Source organism: Macrobrachium nipponense, chromosome 35 (assembly GCF_015104395.2).
Source record: "Macrobrachium nipponense isolate FS-2020 chromosome 35, ASM1510439v2, whole genome shotgun sequence".
Taxonomy (NCBI): Eukaryota; Metazoa; Arthropoda; class Malacostraca; order Decapoda; family Palaemonidae; genus Macrobrachium; species Macrobrachium nipponense.
The window spans coordinates 52,723,427-52,745,735 of record NC_061096.1 but is presented as its reverse complement, the minus strand read 5'-3'; the positions used below and the strand labels follow the sequence as shown (position 1 = coordinate 52,745,735).

The 22,309-nt window shown below is 37.5% G+C and overlaps 1 protein-coding gene across 3 annotated transcripts in view; it reads right to left on the bottom strand.

Annotated features, from left to right (window-relative positions):
• Positions 1-205: 205 nt before the first annotated feature.
• Positions 206-22,309, bottom strand: part of LOC135208773 (serine/threonine-protein kinase NIM1-like) — a 101,456-nt gene continuing 79,352 nt past the window's right edge. For all 3 annotated transcript variants that reach the window (XM_064241290.1, XM_064241288.1, XM_064241289.1), the window contains 6 exons: positions 8,416-8,527; positions 6,999-7,155; positions 6,138-6,308; positions 5,351-5,437; positions 4,445-4,687; positions 206-3,692 (listed from right to left, as the gene is read on the bottom strand). In XM_064241290.1, coding sequence (XP_064097360.1) covers positions 3,369-3,692; positions 4,445-4,687; positions 5,351-5,437; positions 6,138-6,308; positions 6,999-7,155; positions 8,416-8,527 — 1,094 coding nt within the window. In that variant the 3' untranslated portion in view covers positions 206-3,368. The remainder of the gene's footprint in view (positions 3,693-4,444; positions 4,688-5,350; positions 5,438-6,137; positions 6,309-6,998; positions 7,156-8,415; positions 8,528-22,309) is intronic.

The following is a 22,309-nucleotide window of genomic DNA, read 5'->3' as shown; positions in this document are numbered from 1 at the left end:
AACCTTTGTGAGGAAATAGTAATTCGTTTTTTCTTCCTGCAAGTAAGGTAACACATCTGAAACCCTTTTAACTTGTCTTATCTGGGAGTAAGTGACATTACGCTATTATGTAGATAATGGGGCATGTTCAAGCTATCAGTGTACCATACCTTGAACCCTTGACGAGGAAAATAAGAAACTGAAGGATAAAAAAAAAACACAGAGGTTCTTTTTGAAAACTGGACTTTTATTAAATTAAAATCAATCTTGGTCCAATTCAATACTCACAATACTGAATCTTAAAATACATCACAGTTTGAGGTTTACAGTAGCTTCTTTTACTCGACAATCATCATAGCTTTTCAGATGAATACTCACCCATTTCAAAGTGGCATGTTAGTTAGTTTGCCAAGTTGGTACAACGCTGGTTTAATCTGGATCGTTGACTCGAAATGTTCGGACATGTGACAGAGAACAGAACAGGTCAGAAGCACAGAAAACTAATCAGTCAGAGTATCAGAAAGAAAGATCAACAGAACGAGTTAATGAACACAACTTCAATTATGACATTCGAGTAATCGGTCTAAAAACTATGATCATCTAACTTTCTAAAACTTGACGCATTTCGTTACTTGAACTTGAGTTTTCATTATCACGAACTACCTGTAGTTATGCCTTCCTAAGAATTACTGCTCATTCGTAATTAATCTCTGGAATTTAGGCAGTACCATTATGCCTTGGCGAGGAATATTGTTTTATATATATATATATATATATATATATATATATATATATATATATAACGAGCCCATAAAAACGCCAAAATATAGAAAGTACTATATTCAGAGACTAGCAGTCTCTAAAATATAGCACTTACTTTCTATATTTTGGCGTTTTTATGGGCTCCTTATATAAGATGGAATTCTGTTGTAACAGAACATTTTTACCAGTCATATATATATATATATATATATATATATATATATATATATATATATATATATATATATATATATATATATATATATATATACACACACTATCCACTCTCCGCCATATTATTACACATCAGGTTTCTCTATGACTAACAAGCACACGGAAATCACGAGTTATGCCTCTACCCTCTCTCGCTAAGGCGCGAAAATCTCCTTCTACTTCGTATTGTTCGGGAATTACGGGTATTAATAACTGCCTCAGAACGCTATACGTTTCTGGATAATACAAACTAATGTTTTTTTTCTCACTCTCTCTCCAAGCTAAAGGCGATGTGACTAAAGTACTCTCGAAGCGTTGGGATTTTCCTTCTAAAGAAAGGAATCGTGTCTACTTGGTAACGGGAATGGTTGGTACCGGGCGATCTCCCGACAAAATGCTAAGGTGTTCTTCAAGGTGGGTTATGGCACTGCCTGCATTCCTCTCTTCTTCTATTACGCTATAATACAGTTATACAGAGCAATTATTTACACAAGGTAGTGCAGAGCACCTCCCAATGTAACTCTCGTCATCTTCATTGTGGGTTAGTAATGATTATATACAATAGATATATACACTAGTTAAACTTAGAACTGTCTCTTTGGCCTTCATAAATAATAATCAACTCTAAAGTACGCTATAAATCTACATTTGGTATTCAAAAAAAGTCATTGCTATTCACAGACAAGCTCCTGTCTCAGTGTAATGCCCCTGGAGTATTTCACATCATATTTTCTTAACCACTAACCGAACAATAAGTCTTTTTTAGGATCAATCACCCCCGTGAAGATGCGTCATAAGGTCAAGAATATCAACTCCTCGTATAACTATGCGAACAAGAATGTCTAAAGAGCTGAGGTACAGGAATATTCCCGATAAGTGCTGCCATTCTCAGGGATTTATTCAAATGCATCCTCTTTATTGAAAAGGTCAGATTCCTGTCCTACCAAATGCTAAGTTCGCAAGCTACAATCTTCTTTCAGAACTGTAAAACCTTTTTCAAAGACTAAGCAGTCTTTTGTTTTCTCTTTAGCAGCCTGGATTTACCCTCTCTACTTAACACCTCGATACAGATCGGATATTCTCATAATGCATAACCCACTATAATGTAATTCTAATTACTACCCCTAAATTGAGAAGCGTCATGAAAATATTCGACTTGGCTGCTGAGAAAGTTCACAAAAATGTGTTGGTGGTAAGCAAAAGTCTCTCTTCACTAATTGGTATTCATTTGATATCTTGCTTGCCTACCAAAACCAACTGATAACTTCTTGAGTATGCGCTTGTATGTATATACGTATATGCATAACAAATTTTCCAACCAATAATGGAGCTTCCTCTGCTGCGCAACATTCTGGAGGAGGTGTTTTCCAAACATGGCCTTCAGTTATACAAATACTAATGCAGTTCGCAAAACTGACAGACAAATCTTTACTGTGACTATACAGACATCAAGAGAAGTTGATATCAATCTCCTTATAGTCCTCAGACCTCCAAACATTTGTTTAAAATAATCTGGAGTTCTTGGAGAACGATCTCATTCCGCCAACTCACCCCCCCCCCCACCCCCTAAACATTTATCTGAATAAATGTTTATTTCTTGGATTATGCTTTGAGCCTTAATATCCCCATTTAGTTTATTTTTAGAATTTATATATATACCCCTCACGATTTACAATCTATATATTTGAACCATCTGTTATGGTACACTAAAATCCTCATATCCACTACGTATGCATACATGTGTGTGTGTTTATACTTATAAATACAGATTATATACATACTGCATGTATGCATATCCATACACACATATATGAATTTATATACATAATGTTACTGTACACACTTGAGTTTGATATTAGGAAATTAATGCCTTTTCGAAGTACCACAGAATCAAATCAAAGTGTTGAAAATAAATACGAAATAAATAGACCTATATTAAGTTTCACGGTACAGTCTGATTTGCTCTGCAGCAAATCTCGCGATAAAGCCCTAAATGGAGGTGACCTTCTGCACCACAGGACTGCAGAGACACCAGGAGGCAGGTTACAGGTCACAAGTCACAGGTCACTCGAACGTGGCTTTAACTTCTTGGCAAAATTTTTGCACCAAGTAGCCAATCTATTTTCGTAAACTGGGAACAAAATTGAAACCTCTCGTGTCTGTGCTTGTGTAACGTCATCTCAACGAACGTGCTTGCCTTCAATTATGCACCAGTACAGAAGAAAACGTTAGCCACTTGGCGTAAAACGTCAGAAAATGTCTCTCAAGTGTGACAGAGCCTCCAACCAACCTGGCCCATATCAGTACTTATTCGACAGAATTCGAAAGAGAAAAGAAAAAAAAAGAAAGAACATTTTCCCCTGAGATTCGGACCTCTTAATACAGTCGAACGAATGATTAGTATTCATAATGCCCTAGACGATATTGCATGCCCGGGACTTGACCCCTCCAGGCGCAGAGGATGCCAGACCGTTCCGGAGCCTCAACTTAGGTCTCCTGACGACCATTTCCTTGCAGGGTGACGACGTCGGCGTCGTCGATGCCGCAGACGTGTTGCTGGCGTTCGTCTCTACTGAGTTATTGTTGGAGACTTTGCTCGGGGTGTTGGCCTGGGTGAGGAGGCGATGCAGCATGATGCGATATGTGGCTATAGCGGGTGACCGCGCCCCCATGGGCGCTCCTTCCTCAAGGGATTCTCGGTTTATGCCCCACTTCTCTAGGGATGCTAGTGTCTCCTCCTGAAGTCAAAAGAAAGGGCATGGGATTATTTGGAGTCACCATCTCGATGTTTTCATTTGATATACTCAGTCTACATTTTGTTAGATGCCAAGGCCAATAACACTGGCATCCTGATGTTTAATTATGATAATAAATTTAAAGACATTCTTTTATTTCACAATTCAAAACTATAGCAATTTAATGTCATACTAGATCCACGTGTAACTGTATCAGCAAAATGACTACGGCTTCAGAGGCTTGGGAACCAACGAATAATACCGGGTTGGTTATTACACGAACCAATTGAAAAGTAATTGAACATTTATCAATTATTAGAAAGGATATAATTATCAGAAATAATATAAAATTTCACTCAAGGTGAGATTATCTATAAACATTGTTATCTTAAAATAATGCCATACTCGCTGACACATTTTTCATAGAATACAAAACTTATTTGCCAAGAAAAGGTAAAAAACGAATCCTGATATGAGAAGAAATAACGTAACGTTTAAAGAATGAGACCATCAAGTTTATATCTGGACCCTAATACAGCTTGTCCGCGTTACTCGTCCTTTCAATAAAGAGAAAATTGAAGCAAGGTTGAGTTTAAGAAGTTGGACAGCTAATCAGGATGAGCACTACAAAAGGGGCGTTGCATACAACCTTTCGTACTATCTACAGCGTCCCAACCAAGGCAAACTGTGAGCGGTCCCTCTCCCTACGTGAACAGAAATGTTAAGAAGGCCTTTTGCTTTATTTTCAAACCAACCTCAGCGGAGGAGACTTCCTCCGAAGACAACTTAGGAGTCACCACGTAGCTGGGAAGGGGCGTGGCCGGCTCCGGCGTCTTGGAGAGCCACGTGTGGGAGGCGATGATCTGAGGGGAAGGTCTCTCGGCCGGGTCCTGCACCAGCAGACGGGAGATCAGGTCCGTGGCAGGCGGAGACACGAAGTCCGGGGTGACGAAGCTCCCGGCGAGGATGTGTCTCTTAAGGCCGGCGACGGTGTTCGCCTTTGAGGGGTGAGAGGGGGGGGAGGTGAAGAATTAATTGGGGGACGATTTGGAAAATAAGGAAATGGACAAACACTTGTGATGTATTACAAAATGCTCATACTAGTGCGAGCCTTGAAATGGGGAAACATATACACAGTTATGTAACTGTAAAAACATGAAAATTGTTTAATCCATTTGTATTTTTCATAGATAACAAACGTTCGGTCTTAACAATAGGATAATCTTCTTGCGCCGCTGGAAACCAGTCATAAAACTATATTCATATTTTCAGTGTATTTGTGCAGATATATAACTGGATTTGTTCTGTTGCTACAACGAGAAATAATGGAAAAATCTCATGATGAATCTTATGCTTAAACTGATGTTTCCTGAGAAAACAATAACATGATGGACGGCTGGATAAAAAAAACCATGGTGAAATTGAAGATGACTGGACGAATGGAAAGTAGGGACAAGATGACGAAATGGAGAACGCCTGGATGATTACATTTACTTTAAGACTGGAAATGATATTTCCAGTGTGGGAAGGCAACACTCTTTTACCTCCTCAAGCCAAGGGAGTTATTATTGTTAGTCAGTTGTCTGAATATTGACTGTGAAGCTGTTTCGATGTACAACCATCTTTAGTTGATTCTCTAACAGGAAGGAGTTTCAGTTTACCTTGAAGGGCATGTCGGCTGTGAGGACAAAGAACAGGAGGACTCCAAGTGCCCAGATGTCAACTGCCGGACCTAAATAGGATTCATCCTGGAAGACAAAGGATAGTGCCCATTAATCGTCAGGATAATATCATGCTCCTGCCATACAACAATCCTAGAATTAATTTGGTGACAGCGCCATCTAAATCCTGGCACTGATCTGGCACTGGAACTACCGACATCTACCCTTGTAATAGATCCGCTCAAATTAAGGTAATGAATGCCAGGTATCAATTGCATCTAAACTTGGCACTGACCGGTGCCAATGTCGTCGAAATCAAGGCATTCCCCTGCTACTGTCACAACTTTGCATTTTCTCTGTCTTAAATGATCTACTCATGTCTACTTAACAGTTCAAGGAAAGCCAGAATAACTTTGTCATAAATATCTATCCCTAACTAAAAAAAAAACTAATAAAAATATAGTAATCTTCCAATTTTGTTATGGTATGTTTACAAGCAGATCTAAATTATTCTATAATATATTCATGCACATACATATACATCACAGTACTAATTTTCTCATTATAAAAAAAACAAAAAACATGAGAGCCAACAGCAAGTTGCCCTCATTGCTGCTACCAATAAATCATTGCAAATATTTCTTTAAAATAACCTTGCTTATGGCCTAAGCCACACCTTTTATCCTTCTCCATCTAATTTCTTCTTCCCTTCTGGACTGGGCTAGATAAAGGCACTGGATTTTCCCTTCCCAAAGGACTCGACATTCAAGAAAAGAGGCAAACGAACCTTATAAAGTTCCGGGGCGGCGTACGGCGGAGACCCACAAAAAGTGCTGAGCTGCTGGGCCAGTGAAGACACCCGTGTCGAGAAGCCGAAGTCCCCTAATTTGACGATTCCTGGGCCCGCTATAAACACGTTCTCTGCCTTGATATCTCTATGGATGATGGAAAGACCATGCTGCGGAGAGACGGGAATCATTAACGCGACAGTAAGCAGCAAAAACTACGAGATAATTGGTTCGTTATCGTCGCAGTGTCGCACGAATAAGTTATTTTTATTTTTATTTTTATTTTTTTGCAGGTTTTAGCAATTCCCAGCCAAACTTTGCATTGCACCCAGCTGACAATATTAGTAGTTAAATTGAAGCTGGAAATTCCGTTCGCTTGCATGATAATTATGACAGTCATCAATCTTAAAATACACAGTCAATTGGTTGTTTGCTGGAAATTTTGGCGACAAGATAATACAATAAAAAGTAATCGTGCTACAAAGCTTTGAAAATCTTAAGTTCATTGATTTATTTATTTATTTGAATTTCGATATTTACTGTTGCCAATCCACGGCAAAATTCCGGAAACAGCAACCTTATTATCTCTCTCTCTCTCTCTCTCTCTCTCTCTCTCTCTCTCTCTCTCTCTCTCTCTCTCTCTCTCTCTCTCTCTCTCACACACACACTCAAGTTGAGCAATAGCAAAGACCACTAGCATTCGTGTGACCATGAAAAATTACTCGAAAATCGGGGTACCTGACCATTAAATTGCCTGTGAAATTAAATCAGAGAAGTAATTACCCATTAAACCCACATGAGCTGTAATTAAACATGCAGGTGCTATAATTAAACCAACAGACGCAGCTGTCTAAACTCACCAAATAAGTGACAGCGGCCAGCACTTGCGTGAACACTTTGGCGGAGTCGTTTTCGGACAGGCGTCCCTCCGCCGTGATTCGATTGAAGAGCTCCCCGCCTGGCGCGAACTCCAGGACCAAATGGATGCGAGATAGCGTCTCCACGACTTCGAACAACCTGAAAAGAGGATCGAGTCCCATTATAGAAGACGCAAAGTTTATTCAACCATTCATAGTTCACCACAACACATAAAGTCTACGGTCATTACACTCCACATTTGACTACCACACACTTGGACAAATGCAGAACGACATACTATACGAGATACATTGTAAGTACGATGCAATTTCAAACTGAAATGGAATGGAATAAAAATTTTAGGCCACAGCCAAGCGATGGGAATTATTCAGCGCAATTTCAAAATTACTCAAAAAACGGCAGCCATTTTATGACGGTACACAAGACACGATTGTAATGTATTATTAACATAATGACTGACACGAGCCACTGTCCTCGTGTCTCCAGATGAATGGAATCCTCTCTAGCTGTTACCAAAATCAAAATCAATACTTAGATTTCGGAAGGATGATTAATTTAGTGTTTTCTGAAGGTTCCGTGTCGCTTCTTGAGTTTCTGAAGAATACCGAGCCGCTCGCTACGCGTTTTGATGTCTGTCTCAAATGTTCCGCGAACCGATACTGCGGGAATATTGTGGATAAATACCGTGGGGATGATTGGGGATAGTTACTGTGGGAATATTGCGGGAAATTCCTCAGAATACCCCCCGAATGTTTTTGTAGCAAAAAGCATCATCTCCTCAGTAGAGTAGGATATTGGTGACGATATTGATTACCGATTTGCTTATTTTAAAGCACACGAGTTAGAATTTAGGCGAAAAAACCATCCTTATCTTTAAATGGTTATATGTATATGTGTATATATATATGTATATATATATATATATATATATATATATATATATATATATATATATTAGAGAGAGAGAGAGAGAGAGAGAGAGATACGTGTGTATGTAAGTATGCACCTATGTGTGTGTATAAATTTGCATGGTATGCATGTACGTCTGGAGGAGTGCTATGAATATATATATATATATATATATATATATATATATATATATACTATATATATATATATATCTTTATATATATATATATATATATATATATATATATATATACATATATATACGTACATATATATATATATATAATATATATATATATATATATATATATATATATATATATATAGAGAGAGAGAGAGAGAGAGAGAGAGAGAGAGAGAGAGAGAGAGAGAGACCATAAGCAAAAGGATAGCCTAACGTATAAATACGTATCCCTAAGACTATACGTGACAAAAAGTACATAACCAACCGTCCCAGGTAGGTACTTACCAAAACCCTAAGTCCCTCACCTGATGATATTTGGGTGGGCCACTGCATCCATATTGGCTATCTCCCTGGCCAGCATCCTCTGCGTCTTCTGGTCCAGCTTCGCTTTGTCAATCACCTTGACGGCGACTTTATCTGAAGAGTGAGGGAAAAAAAAGTGTTATATGGCGTCTTTAAAGTTTACGGTGTTAATGAATTTATAATACAAACAAAGATGATTCGTGAGGTGTCAGTGAGGATGTAAGATACATACATACATACATACACACACATACACACACACACACACACACACACACACATATATATATATATATATATATATATATAATATATATATATATATATATATATTCTATTTCGGCCTATTTTCTCTTTCATGCAGTTTCTATCAAAGTCTATGGCATTAATTGCATAGAGAGATTCAAAGTCTCATAAAAACGACCGGCCTCTGCAATCAATAATATTGAATTAAAATTATATATATATATATATATATATATATATATATATAATATATAAAGTATTTAGAAATATCTAGTAACAAGTTCCTCAGGTATCTACTTTCCTGGAAAATAAAAATTGCTTTCTAAGAGCGCAAAGGTAGTTCTAGAAAGCAAAAAATAACTCAAGCGAAACACAACCTAGTTCTTAAAAAAAGAAAACGTTGAGGCTTGAGAACATTAAGAAGGGTGCCAAGGCACTAATCCAGTGCCAAGTGCTCTTTGCAATACTAGCTCTTACGGCGATTGGAAACAGAGGCGGAATTCCGTTGAAGCAAATGTCTCGCAAAAAAAAAAAAAAAAAAAATTATCGCCTGACAGCTCCTCGAAGGTCATAAGAGATTAGTTACATAACAAGAGCTCCCTGTTTTGGGGTAGTGACGTCAGTACACCTCACGCGGTGCACTGTGTGCATTACTGAAGGTTCATTGCAGCCTCCCTTCGGCCCCTGGCTGCAACCCCTTTTATTCCCTTTACTGTACCTCCATTCATATTCTCTTTCTTCCATCTTAATATCCATCCTCTCTTACAATTGTTTCATAATGCAACCGCGAGGTTTTCGTCCTGTTACTTTTCTTAAACCTTTTTACTGTCAATTTCCGCTTCAGCGCTGAATGATCTCATAGGTCCAAGCGATGGGCATTTGGCCTCAATCCTATATTCTATTCCATCCATAGCATGATCTGACAAACCTAAAAAGTCGACTAGGTTTTTAAAAAATATTAAAAAATCACAATCGTAAAAAATTATTTGACAGATGAATAATGACTCCCCAAAAAAGGCTAAACCTGGCGAAAAAAAACATAGGCTAAACCAAGTGATAAAAACATAGGTTAAACCAAGCGAAAAAAACATGCTAAACTAGGTGAAAAAATATGTTAAACCATGCGACAACAAAAAAGCATAGGGCAAACCAGGTGAAAAAAACAGGTTAAACCTAGTGTAAATAAACATAGGCTATATCAGGTGGAAAATAAACATAGGTTAAACCAAGCAAAAAAAGCATAGGCTAAACCAGGTGAAAAAAAAAAAGGTTAAACCTAGAGAAAATAAACATAGGCTATATCAGGTGAAAAAAAACAAGGTTAAACCAAGCGAAAAAAAGGCTAAGCCAGGTGGAAAAAAACAGGTTAAACCAAGCGAGAAAAAACCATACGCTAAACTAGGTGGAAAAAAAAAGGTTAAACCAAGCTAAAAAAAAAAAAAAAAAAAAAAAAAAAAAAGCCTAGTTGGAAAAAACAGTTTAACCAAGGAGAAAAAAACGCAATATCGCTAAAACTAGGTGGAAACAAATAGGTTAACCAAGCTAAAAAAAAAAAAAAAAACATAGGCTCAGCCAGATGAAAAAAAAAAACAGGTTAGACCCAAGGCAAACAACATAGGCTAAAACCAGATAAAAAAAAGGTTAAACCAAGCTAAAAAAAAAAAAAACCATAGGCTCAACCAGGTGAAAAAAACAGGCTAAACCAAGCAGACAAACATAGGCTAAACCAGATTAAAAAAAAAAAAAAGTTAACCGAGCTAGAAAAAAAAAAAAAAAAAAAACAGCTCAGCCAGGTGAAAAAAAACGAAGCGGAGAATAAAAAATATAGGCCTAACCAGGTGAAAAAAAAACAAGGTTAAACCAAGCGGAGAGAGAGAGCGAAAAAAAAGACATAGGCTCAACCAGGCAGAAACGGCAGCAGCAACAGATCAATAACCTCTCCCGAACAGCAAACGGTAAATACGACGGCTGACCGCCGGAAGAGAGAAATGGCCTTAAAATATAGATTAATCTGAAAAGCTGAGGGGAAACGAGGGGAGCGAGGCCTTACGTAAGGCTTCTTGTCCTCTCGCTATGCCCTCTCTTTCTTACAACCCCTCTGCTCTTTCTTCTTCTTCTTCTTCTTCTTCTTCTTCTTCTTCTTCTGTCTCTCTCACATCCTTCGTCTCCCTGTTTTGCATTTCAATCGCCGGTACTCGCATGGACCACTGAAACCGCCCTGTTAACATCAATCGTAACCCAGTGATAGCACTATCAAATGGTTCCATCGAGCACCTGCACTCACGGTGTGCATGCCATTTTGGTCTCCTCATCAGGACCTAATAGAAGTCATTGGCCCGCTTACAAACCTACGTCCATCACACAGAGGCCCGTTTGTTCACATTCCTTTACAATCAAATTCTTTTAAAAATGATAACATACAGGAACCATACACGATAAAAGCAAGTGAAACGTTTTCTGTAGTATAATTAAGACCACCAAAAATAGATCTATCTTTCGGTTGTCTCGGTACATTGCTGCATAAACCGCGGACCATGAAACTTTAATCCCAGATCGGTGGTGGCCTGTCCTATATCGTTGCCAGACGCACGGTTATGGCTAAATTTGACCTTGAATAAAATAAAAAGAACTACGGAGGCTAGAGGGGTGCAATTTGGAATGTTTGATGATTGGAGGATGGTTGATCAATGTACCAATTTGCAGCCCTCTAACCTCAGTAGTTTTTAAGATCTGACGGCGGACGGACAGACAAAGCCGTCTCAATAGTTTTCCTTTACAGAAATCTTGAAAAGGGTAAGGGGTCACAACGACGCCCGGGAAGCAGCGTGATAATCTAACTAACAAGATCCTCAATATCAAAACATTCCCACGCAGAAGCACGATGAAAAGTGACCTTTATCACAAACAGACAGACAGACAGAATTAGAATAGAAATCGATGCTGGAAGGAATAAAAAATAAAAAAAAGGGGGAGACAGACAGAATTAGAATAGAAGGAATAAAAAATAAAAAAAGTGGGATAAAAAATGTTGTCACCCTTCCGCTCTAAGTATTGATTTTTGGCATGTGGCTGCTACCCCATGACTGTGACCCCGCGGAAGGTCACGGGAGCTCATTATCATTTTAAGAGCAGAGGACAAAGGGACGACCGACTTGATGCCCTTTTTCAAGATGGCCGACGGGGAGATAATACTGAAAAGGTGAAAGAAGGAAGATGCCTACAGTTGGCCCCGAGAGTAACGGCGGATCTTCCCATTCAGAGGAGAGATAGATCTTCCTATTAGGAGGGAATAGACCTTCCTAATAGAAGGAGGAAATAGATCTTCCTATTAGAAAAAGGAGATAGATCTTCTTCTACTAAAAGTAGGAAACAGATCTCCTTATTAAAAGGAGGAAATAGACCTTCTTATTTGAAGGAGAAAACAGCCCTTCCTATTAGAAGGAAATAGATATTCCTACTAAAAGTAGGAAACATACCTTCCTATTAGAATGAGGAAATAGACCTTCCTATTAGAATGAGAAATAGATCTTCCTATTAGAAGGAGGAGACCTTCCTTCCCTAGAAGGAGGAAATTAGAAAAATCTTCCTATTAGGAAAGAGGAGATTAGATTTCTTCCTACTAAAAGTTAGGAAACAGATCTTCCCTTATTAAAAGGGAGGAAATAGACCTTCTTATTTAGAAGGAAGAAAACAGCCCTTCCTATTAGAAGGAAGCGAAACTTCCAGATCATTCCCTACCTAAAGAAAGTAGGAAACTACCTTCCTATTAGAATGAGGAAATAGACCTTCCTATTAGAATGAGAAATAGATCTTCCTATTAGAAGGAGGAGAATGATCTTCCTACTAGAAACAGGAAAAGAACCTTCTTATTAGGAGAAAATAGATCTTCCTATTAGAAAAAGGAGATAGATCTTCCTACTAAAAGTAAGAAACAGACCTTCCTACTAAAAGTAAGAAACAGACCTTCCTAATCAGAGAGAAAAAGGTTAAAGAAGTCGAGAAACAAATAAACAGTAATAGAATTGTCAAGTTGACCAGCAGGAGGAGAGAAACAGCCATCGAACAACGTCGTTCTCATACCAGAAGGGACTGCTGTGATGGAACCCCCAAAGTAGACACTTTCTGGAGCAGATACTGGAAGCGTCGACATAGCTGCCCAGGTCGATCTCATCGACGCGTTTCGGGGAGTCTGCCATGGCCGGGGACGTGTATTGCTATTGCTCTCTTGGCTTTCCACGACGTCGAATGGCATCATTGCAACGGCAGCAACGACAGCAACAGACTTTTCTGGGGGTTAAAACTTCTGCAATTTCTTCGAAATCAAAATGGCTTTTTTATGATATTCCTTTCTGTCTGTTTTCGCTATAAAGTTCTTCCATTTTTTTTTTCTTTTTTAACATTGTTTTATGCTTTCTTCCTTTCTGTGTTTTCGCTATAAAGTTCTTCCATTTTTTTCAACATTGTTTTTTGCTTTCTTCCTTTCCGTCTGTTTTCGCCATATTTTTTTTAATTGTGCTTTTATTCCTTTCTGTTTTGGTCCTCAATCTCTGTGTTGGATTTCTCTGTGAGAAATTTATTGTAAAGCCTATGAGAATAAGTTCCCGATATTTTCATCATATAAATTTTTATTTAAATCATCAATTCCACAATAAATCAACTTTAGTTATATAATATCTATATAAAACCCACTTCCCAAGTTATTTATTCCATAATAAATACATTTCTGATGTTATCTGACCCACAATTAAGCAATCAATTTTTCTATATAATAAATACACTGTCAATCTAATTTCCTTCTACGAAACCTCTAATATATCAGTTTTCCCATATTATCATATCCTTCATGAATCATATTGATGGTTTCAGACTTGTAATAATGATAATAATTAATATTACAATTATTATTATCATTATTATTATTATTATCATCACAGTCCTCCAATTCGACTGGGTGTATTTATAGTGTGGGGTTCCGGGTCTCATCCTGCCTCCTTAGGAGTCCATCACTTTTCTTACAATGTGCGCTGTTTCTAGGAGCACACTCTTTTGTACGAGTACTGGAGCTACTTCAGCCTCTAGTTTTTCTAGATTCCTTTTCAGGTATCTTGGAATTGTGCCTAGTGATCCTATTATTATTATTACACTTTCCGCCCACCTTGAAAGACGTATATTGAGTTGAAAACTATTTTCAGCATGAAACTGGAATCCCCTCCGTTTTCTATTACGTACCCAACGATTTCCTTCAGCAAACCGAGTATTTGACAGATGAATAATGCCTTATACACCACTGAACGCAATGTATTACAGCGAGACTTAACTTCAAAACAGAAATATAACGTCCGAAAACACGTCTCACACAGGGATGTAATGGGGAGCTTTCCGTGTGAATCGCTTCTATTGCCAAGAGAACAAAAGGCGGGTAAATAAATGCTGTAAAGAAAATAGAAAAAAAAGAAAAGAAAAGCTGAAGTGGTGGAGAAGCACTACCAAAAGGTGGGGTCATGTAACATGAGTAGAGAAAGAAGGTCGAGAGAGAGAGAGAGAGAGAGAGAGAGAGAGAGAGAGAGAGAGAGAGGGTCGATGAATAATATACTACTTTTCTACGTCTTCTACTTCTTCTTCTTCCTTTCTGACTGACAAGTTCTGTGGAAGCCTTTGACTCGCCTGAGAATTCCTTACGTCTTCTCATGGTTTGCAACACAATGGGACAAAGAGGCAGAGAAACATATTACGTTGAAGAAACACAAACCGACGCTGGACCTTACTGGGGAGCTTAGAATCCGGGCGCGAGTGGAGATGGGTCAGAATGAGACCCGAGACGGCTTGTTGATGATGTCACTAGCGAAAAGAAATTTGACTTGGGAAACCTGAGAAAGTTGTGCTAAGTTTTTTTTTTTTAATCCAATATCTTCCTTTGTTGTTTTTTTGTGATAAATTACTAAAATAAAAATTATAAATACAGAAAATAAATTAAAAGCCTGATTAGAGTGTAAAGGTAAAACACGTTAAAACATATAGATAAATATACGTACACATATACACTCACAGTAAATATATATATATATATATATATATATATATATATATATATATATATATATATATATATAACAAAGGATAATCAGAACTAACTAAAAAGAAAAGTCATGTGACCTCCTATTTTAAAAATGGTCGTCTACAATCAGTAACGGGATGAGAAACCTTGTACTTGTGTGATGAGGTAACAAATACTAGACAACATATAAATAATATTGTTGTAAACATATGAAGAACACATGAGGCTTCGGTCAATATCTATGGCAATCCAGTGAGATATGAGATACATATATATATATATATATATATATATATATATATATATACATACACCAAACATAGATACTGAGCGAAGCCTCATTTACATATATACTCTGAACCTCCGAAACTCAACGCCACTCTACCTACATTAAGAGTTAAGAGTGCGCCATGCCAGCAGCTAATTGAGCTACAGGTGCAAGCGTGCACTACCATCCCTTGAGCGGGCACCTGTGCTGCACAGGTAGGTTCATGGCATTCCTGGCTGCCCTTTGTTCGATAAATGAGAAGAAAAATATAAGCACAAGTTAAGCACATGTTATGGTGACTACAGATTGATGTTAAAATTCTTTATCTATAAGTATATATAAGTAATATATTCATTCTATCTATAATATATATAATATATATATATATATATATATATATATATATATATATATATATATATATATATATATATTATTTACTTATTTATATATTTATTTTTAGAGAGGGCGATAAGACTGGCATCCTAATATCCTTACGTTGCCCAGGCAAGAACGAAATAAAATAGTGGGAATAGACCGAAAGGCCTAGATGAATAAAGAATTAGTTATTATTATTATTATTATTATTATTATTATTATTATTATTATTATTATTATTATTATTATTATTCTGTTAAAGAGAATGGCAGAATTAAGCGAGTTGAGTTTATATATTGTTGTTTTTTTTTTCAATTCTCTTCTCAGGCTCAGCGATGTCTAAGTAACTGGCCAATATTCATCTTGGCATTTCATAATTTTTTTTTAGAAATTCCCAATATGAATATTGGCCAGTTACTCAGAAACATCGCTGAGACTGAGAAGTGAATTGCAAGAAAAATAGAATATATATATATATATATATATTATCTATATATATATATATATATATATATATATTATATAATCATCTCGCTTAATTCTGCCATTCTCTTAAACAGCATTTACCTAAAAGAGGATCTTCTACCAAAATATTATTATTATTATTATTATTATTATTATTATTATTATTATTATTATTATTATTATTATTATTATTATCATACACGTGAACAGAAACACAAAATCGTAAAAAACTAAAGAAATTGTGTCTCTGAAACTCTGAAGCCTTCAAAATCGCATCAGGAATCTTGTTGTGAGCTTACCATGCAGGCGTCAGCGTCAATCCACGCGGGGGCGGGGGCAGGTCTCTGCCCCTGGCGTAAAAATAGCTGGGCGTCAGCTGCGCCTAAGGTTCGCTGAATTAGGTATTAATGGCCCACGTATTTTGACTGGGAAACTTAATAAGTGAAAGGTCACATGGTATGTGACTTGCTAGATATATTAATGAATAGAGTCTGGAGGCTTGAGTCACTCTCTCTCTCTCTCTCTCTCTCTCTCTCTCTCTCTCTCTCTCTCTCTCTCTGCCTCGTCTCTCTCTCTCTCTCTCTCTCTCTCTCAGCCTAGTTATTTATTTCCTTATTTGTTTACCCCGGTTTCTCTTATTAAAATCGTGCAGTTTTCTGTACATGACAAAATATGGGTTAGAATAGTGCAAAGGATTTGCTAATTCATAATGGTTGCTTATACATGCATATATATACACATATGAGTGTGTGTAGGCGTGTATATACATATATATATATAATATATATATATATATATATATATATTATATATATATAATATGGGTATAAGTTATGACTATGAAATCCTACTTAATTACCTTAAACGACTATCACTGACACCAAGATAACTCTCTAATTATATTTTGTTTACCATATAATTCACCCACCCGGAAAAATATCTAACAAACATTGAGTAAAAGAGCGGTGAATGAAAAAAAAAAATATAAACGTGTATGCATGTTATTTACGAATTATATAAATAATTACATTCATTAAAATAAGACACAAAAAGAAAGTCCTGAACGTACGTAAAAGAGGAAAAAAGCAGAATAGAACAAGTCAGCCTCTTAGGACTCATTATAAAAAAAAAAAAAAAAAATAAAAAAAAAAAAAGCACTGGCAACTCTACGTCGCCAGCGCGCTCTATTTACTCGGAAGAATTTCTGCTTTGGTTAACGGCTTTGCTCTAACCGAAACGTTTAGAGCAACAAAATATTATTCGTTTGTTTGGTTTAGATAAAGATTCCTTTCCCTTCCGGGATACTTACTGAGCATATTATGAAGAGGTACTGAGCAAATCGACGATGATTTCATTTTGAATTGTTTCCGTTAGCCACGTTCAAGAGCAATTGACAAACAGCGAAAAAACGTTTCACAGATACCAAACTCAATAAAACTAATGCATCTGGAGACCTCAAATATATTAAGAACAATAATATGCAAAACTTCTTGATAATAATTATAATAATAACGTACCCTTTTACTGCTAAATTTAAAGGCAGATATAAAGGCAGCAACTCCTCTCCACGTAGCAGAAAGGGCAATACAAGAGACCTGGGAAAGACGTTGTTAATTTAATTGCCTTTTAAGACCCTTCTTGCACGGAAACGTCCTACATGGGAGTGAGAAAAATGGCCTTGTTATTTCTAGATTGAGCTGGCCTTATGCCAGCTGGTCCATAGGTACGAGGGAAGTTACATTTGCTTCGTTAACTGTTTTATCGATTGACGCAACGTCTGTCGCAAAATAGGGGAACATTGCCTGCCTTCGTTAGGCTGAGTTATGCCGGCTTTCTAGACTCAGACCAACAAAGAGACGATGGTTACCTACAGCTATAGGTCTAGCAACACGCTAATAAAAGATGCAAGAAAGCGCTCATGCTTGCGCGCCGCACCGTCAGTAGAGCAAAGTTAATAAACACACAAACATAAATATTTCCGGACATTTAATCGTGTCCATCTGTCAGGGTGTGTTCAAGAGGGCTGAAACGTTATCGCCTTAATCGTGACAGTCGTACTAGCGATATCACCGCTTGAAGGAAGTTCAGTAATTCCTCTTTGCCTTTGAGGATTATAATCGTCTTTCATTTTCTTGTATTTGTTTTAGTCATCATTATTACTAACTGTATTTATAATTGAGATTACTGCAAGTTTTTCACCTCCTGGTTACTGAGCAAATCCTATCAACCAAGTACGTTCCCTCAGGATAATATGAAAGGAAGTAATTCAAGGTAAAAAAAAAAAAATAATGATAAATAAAAGACTGAAAAGAAAAACAGGAAGAAAAATTAAATAAAAGAAGTCTCTCAGCTCAAGACTTCACAAAGGATTGGAGTGGGCGAAAGGCTCTGTAACCCAGTCCGTCCTGTAAATCTTTTATCTCCTCTTCTTACGACTAGTACTTTTCTCTGACGTCGCCAAGCCGTCTCAACTTAAAGCTCCCTTTCGGCGATGAAACCATGATCCGCCTTTCAGGGGCTTTGCGTCCGATTTAACCTTCCTGGGTCTTTAGTTTATTGGCCTTTTGTTCCCGCAGAAATGCCTTCGCCCGATACAGGGAAATACAAACAAACACAGGAAGCAGATCTCTCAGGAATATTTATGAATGGTTTCACCCGGGAGGGATGATGACTGCCTTGACGCCGCAAACTCCCGCCAACGCCTCCCCCTCCCCAAGCACCAACCCGAGACAGGCCCTCCAACATCCCCCCCTCACAACCCAACTCCTATCACTGATTCAATTATGATACGTTTTGACAGTCTTTCTCTCACCTTAATGTGTGACCCTAACACTCGACTGGCAACCAGATGCATAATTCAATTCTTGGGGCAGCAAAGGCTTACTGTAGTTAAAGGAAATGTATCCACGCTGTTCCTTCCTCTACTGTTAGATTAAAAGTGGTCATCCTCCTGCGGGCAAAACCGAGGAGGAGGAGAGAGAGAGAGGAGGCCGTAGGCTTGCACGAAAGATAACAGACTTCAGTTAGCATTAAATTTACGAAGCAGGCGAGAAAACTAATTGATCACTTATTCATACTTGTGATCGCCCACCAAAAGTGATCCCAGACCTAGCGATCTTGAACTAAGGCGAGTTACTGCATCTTAGCTCGTATCATAGCGAACGGGCTACTCAGTAGATCATAGGGGATGAAGCATGGCTGAATACAAGATAACTTTTCTCATATATTTAGAGTGGATATCGCCTTGTATTTCTCAACCTGAAGGGGGGTGTCTCACAGGTAATGGGAAGTTTCCTAAATGAAAAGTCACTGCTGCATAAATGGAGGAAACTTCATTTATTACTGATGAAACTACAGTTAGCATTAAGGAATGATTCTAGGCTTATCTCAGATTTTCAGGGGAGTGTTTATTTTGCCCGCCCCCCCCCCCCCTAAAAAACAAAAGGTCCTTCTAGCTAACTCCATGATAAAAAGGAAATGTGATGCTGCTACCTGGTTCAACTTAACACCAATGCAGTGTACTCTGGTAGAAGGGAAACCTTACGTATTGACCTAAACTCCTTAGCCAGGAATAATCCACGAAGAGGCTTTGAGTGTGGTTCTTAGCAGCTGGCCACCAAAGATGATGATCAACAACGAAAGCTTTAGAGAGACCCGATCAGGACCGAGTTAAGTCTGTCATCCACCTCATATCGAATGAAGGAAGTAAACAATGTCACAAGAGTCGTTCACCTGCCTTGTCACGCGATCACGGCATCAAAAACCAGCTCCCAGAGCCTGCCAGGATGGACGTTGTAAAGGTTATCGCTGGCTGGTTATAAAATTGGGCTTCTTTGGGACGTCGTCAAAGGGAATTCATCCCAGAAGTCGAGGTTTTGGAAGGAGAATGGTTTCCAGGTCTGATGATTAAAGTCTAACTTCATTCAAGAAGTTGAAAACATACACAGTTCTGGTAATGAAACTGACATTGTACGTCAAGTAATCTGGTGGGCTTTCAACGAGAAAACTTTGCAAGTTTAAGAAAGATTTGACATTTCTGGAGGGAATACAGCTGATTAAGAACGCCATCTCTGATGGTATATGGACAACACAGCAACGAGAAAACAATATAACACCAAGTTGGTTGTGCTCAGGCAAATAAAAAGTGAATTCGTATGATACAGTTGCAACATATTTCCCAACATTTTGTTGGGTTGCTACCCAAACTGTGACCTCGGATAATGAGAGGGCTGTGTGCATTATTATGAAATTTAAATTTGATTTATGGGTTTGAGATCAAGGACTGAAGTGACGCCAAGCTCGGTAGGAATGATGAGAGAGATGGAGCAATGTTTTGGTCATTGTCAAATAATTCAGCAACTCTCCCTCACTCTCAGGCCTCATTATGACCCACCATTCTAATAATTCAGGAACTCTCATTAACTTTCAAGCCCCACTGTCTTTAGCACTAGACCCTGGGGGTTGTTATTACTTAAAAAAAAACTACATTCCCACTCAGTGGAAGGCAAGTCAGTGAAGCAGTACTGGAGTTTCAATACAACGTCCCTTCAGTTCTCTCTCTCTCTCTCTCTCTCTCTCTCTCTCTCTCTCTCTCTCTCTCTCTCTCTCTCTCTCTCTCTCTCTCTGCTTATTCATTCGTTCCTAGCTGTTCAGCCTCTTGAAGCTCTACTTTCTTCACTGTTCAACTCTCATATCAGAACAAACCCATTAAACCGGTTCCTCGAGTCTATAAAATAATTTCTGAAGAAGCTAACTACAGAGACGCTTTATACTTAGAAACAAAATATTAAGGAGCTCAAACTAAACACCACATAGGAATTCTCATACTAGACACCAGAAATACAACAACCACAGTTGAGAAATTCAAGAGTTCGGGACCTGCTGAGCGAATGCAATTATAAGTGAAAACTTTGTACATCTAAATAAAGTCCGTAGGAAGGTCAGGTAGCCTGAGGTTCTTCCTTATTAGTGAGTGATTGACAGGGCTGTTTGCAATGTGGTTTAATGGTACGTGGCTCACTGATGATTAATGAATTTTATATGTGGATGTTGCTCTGTGATTATTCAACTTTCATTAGTGACTATATTTATTCTAGATGACCATCTGTTACTATCATATATATATATATATATATATATATATATATATATATATATATATATATACTAAACGTCATTTATAATATATAAGATCATACACACGCATGACCTTGCTTGCACTCAGATACGATAAGGATACGTTTAAAAATTTACTTCAAATTTGAGATTTGTCTCACCAGCATAAACAATGACGCGTATGACTACTTAATTAATGTCATCCCGCATCGAGCTGAAGTTTGCTTTTATCCCCACAGGAAACACTCAATATCTTGTCCTTTTTCCTACGCCAGGTATATTAGACTGAAACTGCCATGTGTCTCTGACTTTAAATTACAAACCAATTAAGCAAGAGGCTAAAAAGTTTCAAAATCAATATGCCAATGGATATAAAGTTTCCAAATCTATTTGCCAGTGGCTAAAATGTCTCAAAACCAATATGCCATTGGATAAAAGTTTCAAAATCTATATGCCAGTGACTAAAATGTCTCATAATCAATATGCCAGTGGCTAAAACGATTCAAAATCAATATGCCAGTATGTAAAGTTTCAAAATATAAACGCCAGTGGCTATGAAGTTTCACAATCAATATGCTAGTGGCTAAAAAGTTTCAAAATCAATATGCCCGTAGCTAAAAACCTTCTAAACCTATATGCCAGTGCCTAAAAGTTTCAAAATCAATATGCTAGTAGCTAAAACCCTTCTAAACCTATATGCCAGTGCCTAAACTTTTCAAAATCAATATGCCAGTAGCTAAAAACCTTCAAAACCTATATGCCAGTGCCTAAAAGTTTCAAAATCAATATGCCAGTAGCTAAAAAGTTTCAAAATCTATACATCAGTGGCTATGAAGTTTTAAAATCAATATGCCAGTAGCTAAACGGTTTCAAAATCTATATGTCATTAGCGATGAAGTTTTAAAATCAATATGCCAGTAGCTAAAAAGTTTCAAAATCTATACATCATTGGTGATGAAGTTTTAAAATCAATACGCCAGAAGCTAAAAAGTTTCAAAATCTATACGTCATTGGTGATGAAGTTTTAAAATCAATATGCCAGTAACTAAAAAGTTTCAAAATCTATACATCATTGGCGATGAAGTTTCAAAATCAATATGCCAGTAGCTAAAAAGTTTCAAAATCTATACGTCATTGGCGATGAAGTTTTAAAATCAATATGCCAGTAGCTAAAAAGTTTCAAAATCTATACGTCATTGGCGATGAAGTTTCAAAATCAATTTTCCAGTAGCTAAACGGTTTCAAAATCTATGTCAGCGACTAAAAAGTTCCAGACTATATAATAAGCCTTTGGTTGTAAAGCTGTCCATCGATAATGCCAGATTGTGTAACTTTTCAGATTCGAGGTGTCAGAACCTCTGAAGGTTCA